The sequence below is a fragment of the Pundamilia nyererei genome, unplaced genomic scaffold, assembly GCF_000239375.1.
Source record: "Pundamilia nyererei isolate P.nyererei 1_Seehausen unplaced genomic scaffold, PunNye1.0 scaffold00084, whole genome shotgun sequence".
Lineage (NCBI taxonomy): Eukaryota > Metazoa > Chordata > Actinopteri > Cichliformes > Cichlidae > Pundamilia > Pundamilia nyererei.
In genome coordinates, this window is record NW_005187485.1 from 293,737 (window position 1) to 310,366 (window position 16,630).

General features: G+C 41.0%; 1 protein-coding gene across 1 annotated transcript in view; it reads left to right on the forward strand.

The window, feature by feature from the left end:
* The first annotated feature begins 504 nt into the window (after window positions 1-504).
* Window positions 505-16,630, forward strand: part of nphs1 (NPHS1 adhesion molecule, nephrin) — a 37,454-nt gene continuing 21,328 nt past the window's right edge. Inside the window, exons 1-6 of the mRNA XM_005738404.1 lie at window positions 505-556; window positions 2,756-2,950; window positions 6,259-6,381; window positions 12,728-12,850; window positions 13,520-13,601; window positions 16,425-16,528. Coding sequence (XP_005738461.1) covers window positions 547-556; window positions 2,756-2,950; window positions 6,259-6,381; window positions 12,728-12,850; window positions 13,520-13,601; window positions 16,425-16,528 — 637 coding nt within the window. The 5' untranslated portion in view covers window positions 505-546. The remainder of the gene's footprint in view (window positions 557-2,755; window positions 2,951-6,258; window positions 6,382-12,727; window positions 12,851-13,519; window positions 13,602-16,424; window positions 16,529-16,630) is intronic.

Sequence of the window (16,630 nt, forward strand, 5' to 3'; positions counted from 1 at the left end):
CAAGAAGAGGGGAGTTTTTTGCACAGGCATGTTTCCTTTTGTTAGTTTATAGGATTATGAAGTGATTTGTCCTAATAGTTTTCTTATATGGAGCATTTAGCTGTGTAAATGAGTTAATCAGGAGAGGAGTGAGCTTCATGTGATTCTCAGCCATTTGTGTTGAGTTGTAGATTTCTCACCTTAAACTAGTGGTACTGGCTACACTAACAGAAGGGGAATTGACAGGTGAGGTGTGTTGCTTATTCCGTGTGCTCTTTGTTTCCTGTTATGAGTTTTGTTTTAAGTTTCACAAATAATGGGGGTGATTGTAAAAAAACAAAACAAAAAACTGCTCATCTCTGGGAACCCAAAATGCCTTCTGAGTCTGGTTACCTACCGCCTTCCTTGACACTCTTTCACAAGCAAAATATTTCCCTCAAGAAGAGGAGAAGGAGGAGGTGAAGAACAAAACAAAGCATAAATACCTGACTCTATCAGAATACCAAAAACACAACTGCACGTGAATACAAACGTTATTCCACATCTGCTGAAGGGGTGGATGGACAAATGCTGGCTGGTGAGAACTGTTTTTACAGCTGTTTTGCAACAGAATGTCAAAAAAACCTGAACTGAACTCTTACCTTCAGGCACCAGGACGTCACGTGTTGGTGTTTTGGATGCTAGTTTATCACCTGATGCTAGCTAGTTTGGTTAGCAAGCTAAATTCATAAATTGTATAGACATACATATAGTGTTAAGCAAGAGAGGAATAAAATACTAGAATTTTACTCACCATTGCAGAAGCAGAAACTAGCGCTGTGCCATACTACAGCTCATAATATTGGTCACATAATACATTAAAAATGCTCCAAAAAGCACCACCAGCAGACATAAACAGTGAAGAGTTACGTGAAATAGTGGATGAAGCCTAAAAGATAACCGGTCTGCTTCACCTACCTGTATCAGGACACCTGTCAATCAATCCAGGTGGATGCATTAGCAAAATAATAATAATAATAGTAATAATGAAACCTAGCCATAGGTGCTAAAACCTTTTGTGTGTGTGTGTGTGTTTATTTATTTATACCAGGGTGTAAGCGATATTTTTAAAGATGTAAATTTGGACATTTTTAAAGTAACGAGCATCATGTGGCACAAGAAGCATTGGGGTAATTTTTTAGCTCTGGAGATTGCCCCTTAGATAATGACCGCTGCTAATAAGTCACCATACTGCCCCTTAATTTCCCCTATGGGTATATATAAATGTCATTTATAAAAAAAAAATTTAAAAAGCCACAACAAACATGCTTGCTGTTGTTGAGGTATTAACCTCTTGTGCTTTGGTGATAAAACTCTTGTTTATGTGTGACATGCTAAGGTGCAATATCAAGTCCACAAGAAAAAGATTTAACCCATCTCTGTAACGCCACAGAAACATCCAAAGTTTGCTAAGTTTAGCTAACACTACTCACTTTAAGTAGGTTAAAGCCTTAGTGGTTTGGAGATAGAGCAGGTCATCCATGCCAAAGTGTCCTTGATACAGACCACAAAAACTGCCCCCAAAGTGTCTGTGGTGTGTATGTGTCTATGATGGATAAAGAGCTGCACCTATATTGTAAAAGAGCAGTATGCAAATATTACTGTAAAGCTCTATGTATGGTCCATAAAACTGGTTTAACTTAACGATTATAAATTCAGCTCACTTTAGGACATGGAAATGAAATTGTATTGCTGCATTTTGATATTTCTATTTCTCAGTAAAATCCATTGTGGAAGTATTTTAGTAGGCACTGTAGATCATTATTGACTATTCATTTATGTAAACTGTATGCAAATTTGCTTCTGTGTTTGGCTGTTTGTATGCATCCTCTGTAATGGCCAATCTTGCCCTTCATATTTGACGTGAGGTGACTGGTTCAGCCTTGATCTGAGAGCTCTGCCTCTCACTCATGTTGTCAGATGCAACAGAGCATGCACTTCACAAACAACTTGGCCATTGCTTCAATGAAGGTCAAGATTTAAACAGCCCAAAAGAATCAGGTTCTCTGTGGGGCATTGTTTAAACAGACTTACGCTCAGATATTAAACGCTAATTGGAGTATGCACTTGCATTTGGCTTTTTGAACTGAATTTATTCATAAACTATTGTGTGTAATACTCATATAATCTTAGCCCCAGTGTAAAAGCCTGGTAGGTGGTCTACTTTAACGTAACCTTCCTGACTCAAGTGCACTGCGCCATAGGCTGTCACCTCAGAGCTTGGCTGAAGGATGGTGAACACCAACTATGACAAACAAGGGGGATTAAAGTGATAATCATTACTCTTCCCGGGAGGAATTAGCTAGTGGGACATCGACATTGAGGAAAAACCACAGGTGAACAAGGTCTCTGGTGCCCCATGTTTTTTTCCTCTTCCCAATACCCTATCTGCATGGCCGAGGGGGGATTTAATTTGCAGTAATTACTTTATTGACTCATTTTCAGGGCCGTATCACTGCAGTTTCCCATCAATAAAACATATGCCAAGATGAATAATGTGGCCAGGCACAATGGGATGCCTTCTCAAACAAAAAGACCACAGGACTGCTCTCCTGTGGTGCATGTTTTTGTCATGCTCCTTCTGCTCATTTTATTTCCTTCATCACACTCCTCACACATACTCAGCTCTTATTCTTTTCCATCTCTTTTCATGAAATCCCAACATATCCCTTTCATGTTTCCTTTCCAATGCGCCTGCTTCTCCTTTTTTTGTTTTGTTTTTGTTTAATGTTTCCAGGCACACGGGCCCAGCAGGCCTTTAGGACTGAGCCCAAGAATCTAACTGTGCGGATGGGAGCCACAGCTGTGTTGAGGTGTGAGGTGTTGCGAGCCTCGGGGACTGTGCAGTGGGCCAAAGATGGCTTCCTCCTGGGACCTGAGAGAAGCCTGCCAGGCTTTCCACGCTACAGCATGATTGGAAACCCCGAGAGAGGTAAGCCGGGATACTCACGGAATATGGTCTATGGCCTATTGAGCTTTGATGGACCTATTAAAACTAAATAAACATGTATAATAACAGAACCTCAAGAGATGCCAAAATTAGTAAACCTAAACAACTAAAAAATGAAACCATCAGAGAACTGTGTGCTATTTGCGTAAAGGGCACTTTAACATATGATTTCCCAAAGATAGTAGCACAATTTGAATCCCATGTACTTCTTTGTTTTGTTGTGACTTATAGTTTATATGGTTTAATTATGAAATGCTGCTGTCATGTCAAGAAGCCCCCAGCGGTACGACTTCAAGGGGGCTTCTCTAAAAGTAAATGAGATGAGGTTGTTGTTGTTATGTCTTCGATGCTCCAATAAGCATGGCTGTTACAGGAACCTTATGGCTATTATAAAGGGGTATCATCTGGGGTGAGGTGAGGTGATGTGATTGTCAACAGCCTCTCGCACAACCCCCTTATCCTGTCACTCGCACATGAAGATTAAAAAAAAAGAAATTAAAGCAACAGAGTGCCAGATGATCTGTGAAATGTGGCAGAGAATATAGTGTGTTGCAGAATCTGCACCACAGTCTATAAAAAGTAATAGCCAATTAGAAGGCAATCCTGAGTAAGAGAAGAGCATCTGTTCCTGATCAGCCCACAACTAGACAAGCTGCATTTCACTGTTGCACAGTGTGGGAGACCACCAGTGACACATAAACACTAAGGGATACAATGATGCACATTCTCGTGTGCGCCCTTATTCATGGCTTGAGTTTACACAAATACATTCAGAGGAGTAAAATATTTCTCTGTTGATTAACTGTTAGTGAGAAAATTATTCATTACAATAGACACAGGGTTAGAAAATCACCTTTTATATCCACAACAAGGAAAAAAGAAGTACACAATGAATGTAAGGACCACAAACACACACAAGCTGTCAAACACTCATAGGCTCAGTCATAAATAAAATGCCCATCAGTGCAGGTACCCTTTTCCAGGAAATGAAACTGCAGACTGATGTATGCAATCACTTTACACTGCACAGAACTAGCAAAATCATTTAAGATGACACTTGACTGCACTTTATACGCCACCAGTTTTCACTGATTGTCATCAGTGATGTTTATTGATGCTTAAAAAGACTGAAATCACATATTCACGCACAGAAGAGAGGCCGGCGTTGATTTCAGCATGCACTTATAGTAAATTTAGCACCCTTAGTTTCCCCGAGCTGAAGCAGTAATGTAAATGTGTACTGACATGAGCCTAGATCCAGGATTTCAGCCATTTATGTGCACCAACTCTCAGTGTAAAGACAGAACCTTAAAGATAAAACAGCTTTTTTTAAGGCACCAAAGCATTAGGTTTGTCTTTCTCATTTTGTATTCAAAGAATGGCTCACGAGCAACAACACAACTCTAGAAAATAGCATGCAGCCAGCCAATCAGGTAAAATGTTAATAATGAACGTCACATGTAGAGAGAAGTGAATCAGATTTTATCTTATCTAATATCAGCAAGCATCATAAACTGATAAATCATAGTCACACATAGAGATTAATTGAGGCTCTTACTGGGGCTTTTTGAGATATGTTGCTGTTATCTTGTTATACAGTATCAAATCCATCCATCCATCGCTCCCTCCCTCCATCTATCCATTTGTTTTTATCCAACTCAGGGGCACAGAAAGGCTGGAGCTTGCTTCAGCTGTCAAACAGGAAAAAGAGGGGGTACATCCTCGACAGGTCGCCAGTTCATCACAGGGTTTACATCAAGAGACAGACAGCCACACATGCTAATATCGATACCTCAGGCTTATTTAGAATCACCAGCCCCAACCTAACAAGCATTCCTTTGGACTGTGGGAGGATGCCGCAGTACCCGGAGAAAAGCCATCAGGCACAGAGAGAGGATGCAAACTCATAAAAAGGCCTCAGTCAGCCAGCAGGTTCTTGCCAGGAACCTTCTTGATGTCAGGCAACAGTGCCTGACTAAATGATGAAAAAGGTTGTTTACACGAACATCAACAATTTCCCCTACTCTTTCCCTCTCCCTGGGGACTGACCTTTCCCACTTATGTAATAGTATGTGTTTTAAAGTTTCTGGGCTGATGCACAGATTCATATTTGCAGAAGGGAAGGCATTTTCCACTGCAGGCATAATATCTATGTAGATGTACTGTATCCAAAAATTTCAAAGGCCCTAGATGAAATAGATACAGAGTAATGGGCAAATAACCAATTCTCATTGCAGCCTCTGCCAGTCTCTACAACTTGATTGGACTATTTGTGAGTAATTTCAGGAAAGAGGAATATGATTAATAACTCCAATGTCTCTTTCTTTCTGCACTCAATGATAACTTAGATGTGAAAATTGCTTCTGGTTGGTGTTAATTATCTTGCCAGCGTACTTGACACATGTATTTGTAGGCCTGTGTGGTTGTCAGACTAAGATACTATTTTCCACATATTAGTAGGCTGTGAGCCATCAGGAGCTGGAAAACCAACGTTGAACATCATCTAATCCCCACAGGTTATGGCAATGCATCAAACAAATCAAGCCCTGTTGGCATGCCACACTATCAGAAGAGAGATGCAGAGTGAGGGATTCTGCCTGGCATCAATTAATAGACATTTTATTCAGTCTGCGTTGTGAATTTGGGATTGGATTTCATTTACCACACTGGAAATTCATTCTGAAACAAAATGCTGTGAGTATAAACAACCACTAGCATGTCAATGGAAATGCCTGCAGCTGGAGATTCTCACCAAGTGAAATGTTTATATTTTACAGAAATAAGAAAACTGGCTGTTTATAGTCAAATCAAACAGGAATGTCAGCAGTGGAGTATATTATCGTACTGAACTGATGCGCAGGACTGCCATTTAGATTTCTAAGCTGCCGTGGCTCAAGTGGTGGTTTGATCCCTGGACCCTCCACGTACCAAAGGGTCCTTGTGCAAGACAAAACCTCAGATCTACTAGTTACAGCTGCTTTGCATGAGCGTCTGTAATTGGGTAAATGAGAAGATATTGTAAAGCATTTGGTAGAACTAAAATTAGGTGCTCTCTACATTAAACCCATTGTCAGTTTCTCTTTGATAGTTAATTTTGGCATTATGTAAATTTTAAAAAAGGCCTCTAAAAATGCTAAATGCTTGTCAATATATAAATACTATAAATGTTAGGACCTCCTAAGTTATACTCAGTAGAAGGGGACCCATAGGAAAATGAACCCATTCTTTTTGTAATTATCTACATATGTAGCATCTCTCCAACACAGTTCATCTCTCCATCTCTGTTCCAGGCCAGTATCATCTTCAGATTGAAGATGCTCAACTGGAAGATGACACTCAATATGAATGTCAAGTGACCTCATCTGAGTCCAGCAGTGGAATCATTTCCAGGCTGGCCTGGCTCGACGTACGAAGTAAGGGGGGACAAAAAAGGTTGTGGAGTCTAATAATAATCATGTTTTCTTTTTTCTTTTTTTTCCCCGAGTAACAAAATGCATGTTAGAAGGCACAGTGAGTATCCTCAGTACTCCAGTAACATTTGTGACCTCTTGACCAGTAATCAGCATACAAAGAGCTGTTAAATATTCATTTCTATTGATAAAGAGCTTTTATTTGTGTAAGATACGGCAATTGCATTTGAAGGACAGTTTTAAGTTACTTTGCCCTTGGTACGGCGTGTTTACTGTAGCAGTTTTATTCAATAATACATTGATCAACCACAGCATTAAAAGTACCACCAGGTGAAGTGAATCATATTGATCATCTCGTTAAAATTAAATGTTTTGATGGAAAACCTTGGGTCCTCACAATAATGAGACTGTTACTTGGAGATATAACAATTACCCAGCATTGCTGCCAACCAAGAACACAAAGGTAGTCCTGAATGGCCGTAGCCTCCCTCAGCAGAACAGTGTGCACTCCAACACATTGATGAAGAATGGCTCGAGGAACCTGACAAGGGTAATGACCCAGCCTCCAGGGGTTCAGAGCTTTTTTATTAGCACAAGGGGGATCTAGACAATATTAAGAAGGTTGTTTCAGTTTTGTGCTCACAATTCTGCAAACTTTTCAAACAGTATTCAAGTACTATGCCACCTTTACATGTTCCAGAAGGGTCTGTGGCTTTAACTAGCAGCTGGAAAATATAAAGAGCAGCCTGGCTTCTCTAGCAAGCCTCAAGGCGATTCATGTCTCTTCCTTGCGCAGGAATACATTTTAACAGAAGTGATTGAAAAGTTCCTTCTCAGACATGGAATGGAATAGATGTTATTGTGCAACTACATTAGACCACCTGTAGTCACTCTATAACAACCGGTGTTTCTCTCTCCCTAACCCTTTTGCTTGTGGGAGCAAGCCCATATGTGGTAAGGAAAGGACTCTAAAAGAACCTTTCTTCTCCAGGCGCACTTCATTTACTTACATCCCCCTCCCTATTCTCTCCCCCGCACAATTTCACCCTCTCTCTTGGCTCGCAGGCTTTCTCTTTGGTGACCATGGACACTGAGGATGGGGGTTTGGATAGGAGGGGCGGTTGTGGCGATTGTAGAGTCCTCGCTCTCTTCTGGGAAGAGAGCAGGTTTTTCTGACATCAATAGGCTGGCGCGAGAAATGGCGGGTAGTGTTGTACTTGAATGGCAGTATTCTACACTGCTGCAGTTTAATATGCTACGGCAAGCCTACACCTGCAGCCACAGCAGGCTTGACTCCCACATTCATTACCTCTGAGATGCTTCTTGCATGTGTGCCCACTTATACAAAATCAAAACTCTCGCTTTCTGCTTTGTCAAAACAATTAAAATATGTGTTATACCAACCAGTGTGTTGCATCAGGGATGGCTGGTAGTAGTATTAGTACTAGCATTTACCCGTGACAGACTCTTTCATAATGTTTCTGACATGCTCACATACGAGTCCACATGCTGCACATCTCAGCAGGTGCTTTTATTCAGTGTCCTGGGCTCACGTCCCAGCTGTTGACTGTTTAACATGGACATTTGTAGATGAGCTGTCGCAAAGGGCAATCAGTGAAGTGACTGACTTAAAAAGCTCTCTGCAGCCTTGGTCTTAAAGGGTTATTTGTTCCAGCCCAGCAGTTCAAGTGATTCAAAATACGTGACTAATCTGGGGCTTGATAATGAGCTGATGAATTCAATCTCCCGTTAGTGCTGAACTGGGACTGGAAACTGTGTATCCCCTTTGAAGTGCACCGTCTCTGATGAGTTTCCGATGGACTTCTCTATCACTGAACTACGGCTCCCAAGGCCCCGCACCCCTGGCCAGTCAACCATGGCCATATCCTATCAAGCTCTGCATCAAATCAAAACACTATAAAGTCTTTATGAGGAGATACAGTAGGGGAGAGGGGAGGAATTTGAAAACAAAACAGAGATTGGTGGTTGTATAATTGGATTCTTGGGTCAGGGAGAGTGATATTATGACTGGCTAATTCAAGATGGATCACCACAGGCAGTAAATAGCAGGGATAAAGGCAAAAATGTCAATAAGCCCCATCCATGGGCTTACAAAGAGATGTTTTCAAGACATTTCCATTGGTGCAACCTAACTCCTGTGTGTTTTTTGCTTCCCTGCGGAGCTTAGATAGGGGATTACTGCAACAGGCAGATCAAGTGGCAGTGAGTAATCCATGACAATAACAACCTCTACCCTCTCTGCTAAAGCCCCCTCCTCTACTAAAACTTACCCCGCACTGTGCCCGTCACATACCTGACACATCCTGTGTCTCGGTTTATACCATTAGCCTTAGCATTTAATCCTATTAATGAACAACTCTCTCCCTCACCACAGTGCACGCCTGTACAGATGCCTCCTGCAAATGTTCAAAACTGTTTTTGATGTGTTCTGGTTTTAGACTGTTACTCATTCATTTGGCATAGTGTGTCACCGAGATATTTATGTGTGTGTGTGTGTGTGTGTGTGTGTGTGTGTGTGTGTACGTACGTGCCCATGTGTGTAAGCTTATTATCAGCGTTGGTTGGAGGTTAGAGGACATTTTAGGAACCAGGGCTATAGCGAGGTTTTTTTCGGGAGCTAATGAGTTTAGCACTTGAAGAGTATATAATGAGCCTTCATTTTATGATTCCCTGTTATGAATAATGGAACAACTTATAAATGGGGGCACAAGCAACGTAGAACATGGTGACTTTATTCATCTTTGTTCATGAAAAGTTCTGACAGTTGCCCAAGATATAACCTCATCAGAGGATGGGGTGTTATACACTGGTGCCATGCTTTAATTCTGACAGCGCCACTTTAATGTTACAGTAGGTTCTTTCTGAAAAGGGGAAGTTCTGCTTAATAGCAACATGAGCGGTTCCTTGTTAATTTATTTAGAATCCATCACAAAGGTGCATTTACAATTGAGCCTAAATCTGTTTTTAATGTTGCGCGTGTGTGATGCACTTGCTGTAAATGGGAGTTTGGGAGATGGATGCTGACAGATGCAGTTATGACATGTTTTGGCTGGAGCAGCCCCCGTGCAGATGAGAGGTGATGGAGGTAGAGCTTTTTGTCCTAAACACCTGTTCCACTTCTCCCTCTGAATGCAGACAGAAAATGGAAAGCTGTTTCAGTGGTTTGCAACATCAGGGATTACATGTCAAATAAATACCATGTTCATATTGTGCATGAATAGCCAAATGTATGTGTTTCTCTGCACATATAATACTGTCTAAATCGTAATTTCTTTATATTTTGCTGGAAAATGGAAACTATATAACATAGATGAAGCATAAGGCCTACACGAATAGTTCTCCGACCTTCTTTAAGGGCATTCAAAGCTCTTCTTTGGGTGTTCACTGCCTTTTTCTTTTTGATCTCTGTCAACATGATCCCACACGGCTTCAATAATGTTGAGGTCCCTCCTCTGGGGAGGCCAATCCATGAATAACAGTGTTTAATTATATGCTTTTCTATCCAGTGAAAGTGTTTAGGATCAATATGGGCTGAAAAATGAAACTGCTGTCAATCAGATGCTTTCCATTGTATTGTATGGTGGATCAAAATTTAATGGTACATTTCTGTGTCCATTAAACTAAATGGAAACAAATTATGTGTTTTTGTGACAGGCTGCTAGTATCAAATACCTAAAGATCCAAAGTTGTCTGTTATATGTAAAAGCAACACTTGTTAATTACTTCAGTTAGGTGCCTTTTGAATAATTCACTGGTCAGTGTTAAGTAGCTTCCTCTGAAAATGGTCAGGTACAAGCGACTGAACTGAAAATGAGTTTAAAAATAGCTAGTGTCCAAAGAAAACCTTTGAAAGCCATTCAGAAATCCTGGAGAACTATTGCTCAAGAAAAAAAGCAAATTGAAAGCAAAATAAAGAGAAATGAGGGGGTGGCTCAAGACTTTTGCACAGTACAATATAGAAGGAAAAAAAAACATTCTTGCACACATACTGTGAAAATATGGTGTTCGACAAGCTTTATCATCCAAAGATGAAACTGATGAGTTGTGTCTTTCTGGTGTTAAGAAGTCAGAGCTCCATTATTATCTATCCTATTCAGCATAAGCTTTTTAGAGACTTTCTATCCGCTGGGCTTTTTCCAATATCTTTCGGAGAATCAGGTTAGTATCACATGTTAGACCATGCAGACACTGGTGCCTGTTTTTAGAGTGAAATGAGATGAATGTAGCTTGTCTGCACATTCACTCGCCTGTGTCGGAGTGTTTGTGAGTGCAAATCTGCATTCACTGTAGACTTGAGTTTATCTTTGGGTGCTTGTGTGCAATGGAGAAAAGAGAGCATGTGCATCTGTATGTGAATGAGAAAGAAGGATAGGTGCAAAGAGCTGCTTATGCATATTGATGTGTGTCTGCTAATCTGGTTCTTATCTGCTTTATCCATCCATCCGTCCGTATTTGTCTAATAAATCGAATATTTCAGCTCAGCGTTTCACATCTGAACTGCAGGATCAAGTCCTTGCCTATCTGTGTTCATATATGTACCTTAACAAGAGAAACAGAAGCAGAAAAGCAGACGGAAAGAGGAAGGATTTAAAAAAATCCCACTTAGAAGTATACAAAGAAAGGGCAGAAAGAGTTAATTAAGAAAACAGCATGGTTGCTGTCTGCTCTTTGCTCTGAGTGCGTGTCTAGTAATTGAGCCGGATGTGTGTTTTATTGTTGTCCACATGTGCTATCGCAATTGTACAAATGTGCATTGGTGCAGGTTTAGCTTGACTGGGCTTATTCCCTCACATGGCTTTTCTGAGGGGATGTGATGGATGGCGGCTGTAAGTCCCAGTCCAAGCTGGAACACACCTTCCTCTGCGCTTCTGCAGTTTAACTGCAGTGGTCAAGAAAGATAGTGTGGGTGGAGGGAGGTGGGCTCGGGCTGCTAGAGGGGGATGATGGAGTGAACGAAAGATAAGAGGAACAGGCCAGCATGAGCGAGCGAGGAAAAAATTAGATACCTGCCTGCCTCATTTGTGAACATATCATTATTCTTATTTTAGGATTTGTTAGGCTGCCAGACACCCTTCGAGCACAACAAGTGATGCGCCTGTGTGAATTGTGTGGGCCTGAGTAGATTGAGAGTACAGGGGCTGTCAATAGATGCATGGCCCAGTCATCTTCTCTGGGAAGAGGGAGGGGAAAACAAACAAATGCATCTCATTATTGCTGTGCGCGCCTCTGCAGTGCACTGGGTAACCCATCACAGTCCACACAGATTCAATTGCTTCTTTTAAATCAGTTTGAAGCTGCAGCCACATCTCATCTGTCTCAATAGCAGACTAGAGCGAAGAGGTGACTCTGCACACAGCAACAGCTCCTCCTAGTGGCCACGAGTCAACTGGACGTAGAGGTAGATGTTGAATGGCTGGCTGGTTTGGTTGCTTGTGGTCCAGCTGTTGAGCCATACATTGGCAGCGGGGTTTATCTCCGGACTGAGCGGCAGCTATCTCCCTGCTCCGCCTAATCCTCCACAGCCTGTCTTATAGTCACATTTCATTCTTGCAGTATCTCTTTTCTCCTCTGCCAGTCTTTCATCTCCCTTTACACGCACACATCTCCTTCCTGTACTTACCAACTCTCTATTCTGTCTGTTAACTCAGGCAGCCTTTGCACTTGATCTCTGATGAAAGAAAACAACCTTCACAGTAACCATAGTTTCTAATTCTACAAGCTCACCCACACACTAAAAGCCAGCACAATACATGGCCAGTTATCTGTAGGCTAGTGCGTGCTTAATTTAACTGATGCTCTTGGTAAGGAGGGGCTAACAGATCTGCAAAGAATCTCTTTCATAATTAGTTGGTGACAGATTTCTCAATTTGCTGCCCAAATTTTTTTCGGTCCCTTGTGTTAAAAGCTATGTGTTTTTTCCCTTTTCTTTTCCTGGAATCTCTATTTATGGTCAGATAAAAGGATTGTAGAGAACAGTGGAGAAGTGAAGACTGCTTTGATCAGTCCAGAAAGCACATATTTAGCTTGGGGGTGATCTGAGTAGAGAAGTGTTTGGTGTTTGCTATGATAGATTAGCACTGGATTGGTTTCATCACCGTTTCATCTTTATATTCTCTTCTTGTCCACAATTTGTATTGAAACGCAACCAAACATCAAACCTAAATCATTCAAAAACTGACAGTGTGACACTCCAGTCAGTCCCAGATATTACAATCCTATTATCATATCACTGCATAAAGCTTAGAGCAATGGCTAGAAATCAGCGTAATCTATAGTTTTTTAGCTGCTGATGTTAAGTTGGAAACTTGAGCTGTTTTCTCTCTTTCAGTCCCTCCGTCCAAGCCGTACTTTGACATGGACATGTCAACACCTTGGGAAGCCGGGAAGAAGTACACCGTCACCTGCGTTGCCCCTGATGCAAAGCCTTTGGCAGAAATCACACTTTATAAAGGTGAGTCATGCTTTGTGCTCCATTAGATTTTTATCTTGATGGTCAGGCTGACAAGCTGGAAGGAAGGGCCAGCCGCCTTTTTGATATTCTACAGTCTGCCATGCGTATAGGCCTCAACCTGAATATTTTAACAAGAAAACACAGAATAAAATTCGAGTCCACTAAAGGCTTCTTGTTTCTTAGTTTTGTTTTGTTTTTTTTAAATTGCAGAGTTGAAAGGAGGAGACTCTGTGTGGGAGGAAATAGCCTGAACATTTGAATTTCCAGATGTTTGTTTCACAGTTTCATGTAGAGTCAATTTATTGCAGGTTCCTTGTTGTTTACAAAAGCATCTACAATATTGCCATCGCTTTGTTTTTACCTCTTCTTCTTCTGTCACACCTATTACGCTGTATCGTGCTGAAACCGAGCGAGAGATGTTCCCTTTGTTCCAGCGGTGTGAATTTGTCTGCGGGGTTGTGCTGTAGGTCTAACATATAATTTCATAGTTTCATATTTTTAGACCACGTACGCATGATTTCTGCACGACAGTCGCGCACACATATGCACCATAGTCCAGTATTTGCAATTCTGCATGAGAATAACACTGGTGTTTGTGTTTCGCATGAACAAATTTACACACAGTATTCTTCTTTTTTTTGTGCGCCTTCCCCCCATTGTGTCTTTTAGATGGAGTTGAGCTGACAGGTGCAGAGTCTTTCTCCACGTCTGGCTCAAAGGATAAGCTTCTGAACGCGCATGCTGAAGTAACGTATGTGTTCAGCTGCCTGCCAGACTCATTCTCCTCACCAACCTGCTCAATCTCCCCAAGTCTGTCTATGTTTCTTGTTTCCCTTGTTTTCACCGTGCTCTTATTCTCACCTTCTGTCTTAGTGAGTACAATGAATTTCTGCACACACACAAACTGCTTCTTGGCACTGTGGAGTTGAATTAGCTTCTGTCAAATGCACAAAATTACATTCCAGCAGCGAGACAAATCCAATCCTTGCTGGTTCGCCTGGTGTCCATACATTAAGCGGGGCCATAGATTACTTTAATCCTGCATATCTCCTCTATGTCAAAGATAATAACCTCTTGTCATATCTTCAGATAACATTGGTACTGAGGAGCTGCGATGTTGTTTAACTCTCAAGCAGAGAAGCCGAGGTCTTAAGCAATATTGATGCTTCTTCCACATATTCACGCTGAGCATACACAGCAGTGGGCGATATGTGATGGTTACAGTTGTCACTGAACTGTAGTTTGATATAGAAGATGTAAACAGAGAGAGTAAACTAGACTCAGAATAAATTCACTGTTTCTAAGTACATTGCAAAGTGCCTTGCTTTTATTCCCATGGCTCCTGACAACACACACAGCGTAAAACAGAGTTTGGGGTACTTACATATTAGCTAAAACCATCTGTTTTTTTGTTTTATTTAACACTTCTAATATTCCACTACATTTATCATTTAACCAGTTACAGATACTGGTTATCTTATTTTGCAAATAACTGTTAAAATTATCCTTTTTTTCCACAAAACTCAAAGACTAGAGAAAAATAACAACACATTTCTGCCAGAACTCTGTGTTTTTCCTACCCCATTATTCACCTCATGACTTCTAAGATTTATGCTTTTACTGGTGTTCACAGTACACTCACAGACAAAGACAGGCACTTTATCATTGCAACTATTAAAATCAAATTATACGGAAAGAAAAAAGAAAGCTAAACCAGCTGCTCAGTGAGCAATTTGTACGCGTATGTAACAGATTTGTCACTCGGTGAAAAAATCTTTGCAAAAGTGTTTTCTACTTTGATTCTCTTCTGAAATTGTGTGAGTTTGTGAAGAGAATTGCGCCTCGCTAAAATGTGTCATTAGTGAGGGTTGTAAAGTCTTCAACTTATGCTAAAGGATAGAGAGGATACTGAGCTTTACTCACCAGATGAGACAGGTACTGCTGAATTAAAGGTGAGAAGGGAGGTTTTATATTGCTGTGTTCGTGTTTCTGCCTACATCATTATCATCAGTGTTTGCCCTGCAAACATCATTGCAAGTCAGCAATCATTCTGAGATATCGTAGATTGCAACGAGGGTAAATATACCTCAAAATTAAGCGGGAGAAGTTGCGAAACAATATTGATGCATTGATGTAAATAGCAAATTAGTTTATGCTTTTATTTACACCCATCTTTGTTGGGTACACCTTGCTAGTAATGGGTTGGATCCATTTTTCCCCTCATAACTTTGTGGTACAGATGCCACAGGGTGCTAGAAACCTTCCTCTGAGATTTTGGTGGCGTGATAGCATCACAGTTGCTGCAGATTTGTTGTCTGATCTGGATGTTCCACATATGCCAAAGGTGCTCCATCTGATTGAAATCTGATGACTGTGGAGGCCATTTGAGTGCACTGAACTCACTGTCCAATGCTCAAGAATCCAATTTAAGATTATTTGAGAATATCCTGCTGGTAGCAGCCATCAGAAGATGGGTACACTGTGGTCATAAAAGGATGGACATGCAACAAAACTGAGAAAGGCGATGTTGTTTAAACAATGTTTAGTTGGTATTAAAGATTCCAAATTCTGCCAAGAAAATATCCCCGCCTGAGCTGTTGCTACAAGGCAGCATGGATTCATGCTTTTATGCTTTTTCCACAAAATTCTGGCCCTAACATCTGAGTGTCACAGCAGAAATTGAGACTCATCAGATCTAAATTCTCTCTTTTGCAATTCTGTTGAGCCTTTGTGAAGTGTTGCATGTTAAGAGATCCTCTTCCGCATTGCTTGGTTGTAACAATGGATTTTTTTGAGCTACTGTTGCCTTCCTAGCAGCTTGAAGCAGTCTGGCCATTCTCTGACCTCTGACATCAACAAGACATTTTCACTCAGAGAATTGCCGCCTCGCTGGATATTGTCTCGTTTTTGGACATTCTCTGGAAACCCTAGAGATGGCTGTGTGGGGAAAATCCCAGCAGATAAGCAGTTTCTGAAATACTCAAACCAGCCCATCTGGCACCAACAAACATGCCACATTCACTTAAATGAACTTTCATCCCCATTCTGATGCTTGTTTTGAACTTCAGCATTTCATCTGGGCCATGGCTACATGGCTAAATGCAATGAGTTGCTGCCATGTGATTGGCTGGTTAGACATTTGCATTAGCAAGCAGCTGCACAGCTGTATCTAAAAAAAAAAAGTGACCTGTGAGTGTATATTGAACTATATTTACCTTCAGTGCTGTTTGTCATTTCCACCTTCCCTAAAACCTGGTCTCCTGACTCTGAGTCAGATACACGTCATGTGTCTAACTCATTCCTCATGGATAAATATATTACATGATACTTGTCACTTTGTTTATCTCACCAGACTTCCTAAAGCCTAAAAACATCCCCAAATCCTTGCAACCCTTGAAAAGGCATTTGATTGTGACCTTACACTGGACTGTATTTACATCGATGTGTCAATTTTTTTTTTTATGAAACGCATTTGAATATCTTTTGGGATGATGGGATTTTTTTTTACAGCTTTATATCTTTCAGTAATAGTTTGTTATTGTCATTTCTTCTGTCCTTCTGTTACCTCTTAAAGGGTCACTGCTCTGAGTTCTGACAATGGGAGGGAGTTGGCCTGTCACGCCATGAACCCCACCCTCCTCAAGCCTGTGGAGACCACAATGGCTATGAATGTGTACTGTGAGTGTCTCAACCTGTCTTTAAACTGATGACCAACACCCTCATTTTATATAAAACACACACACACACACACACACACACACACACACACACACACACACA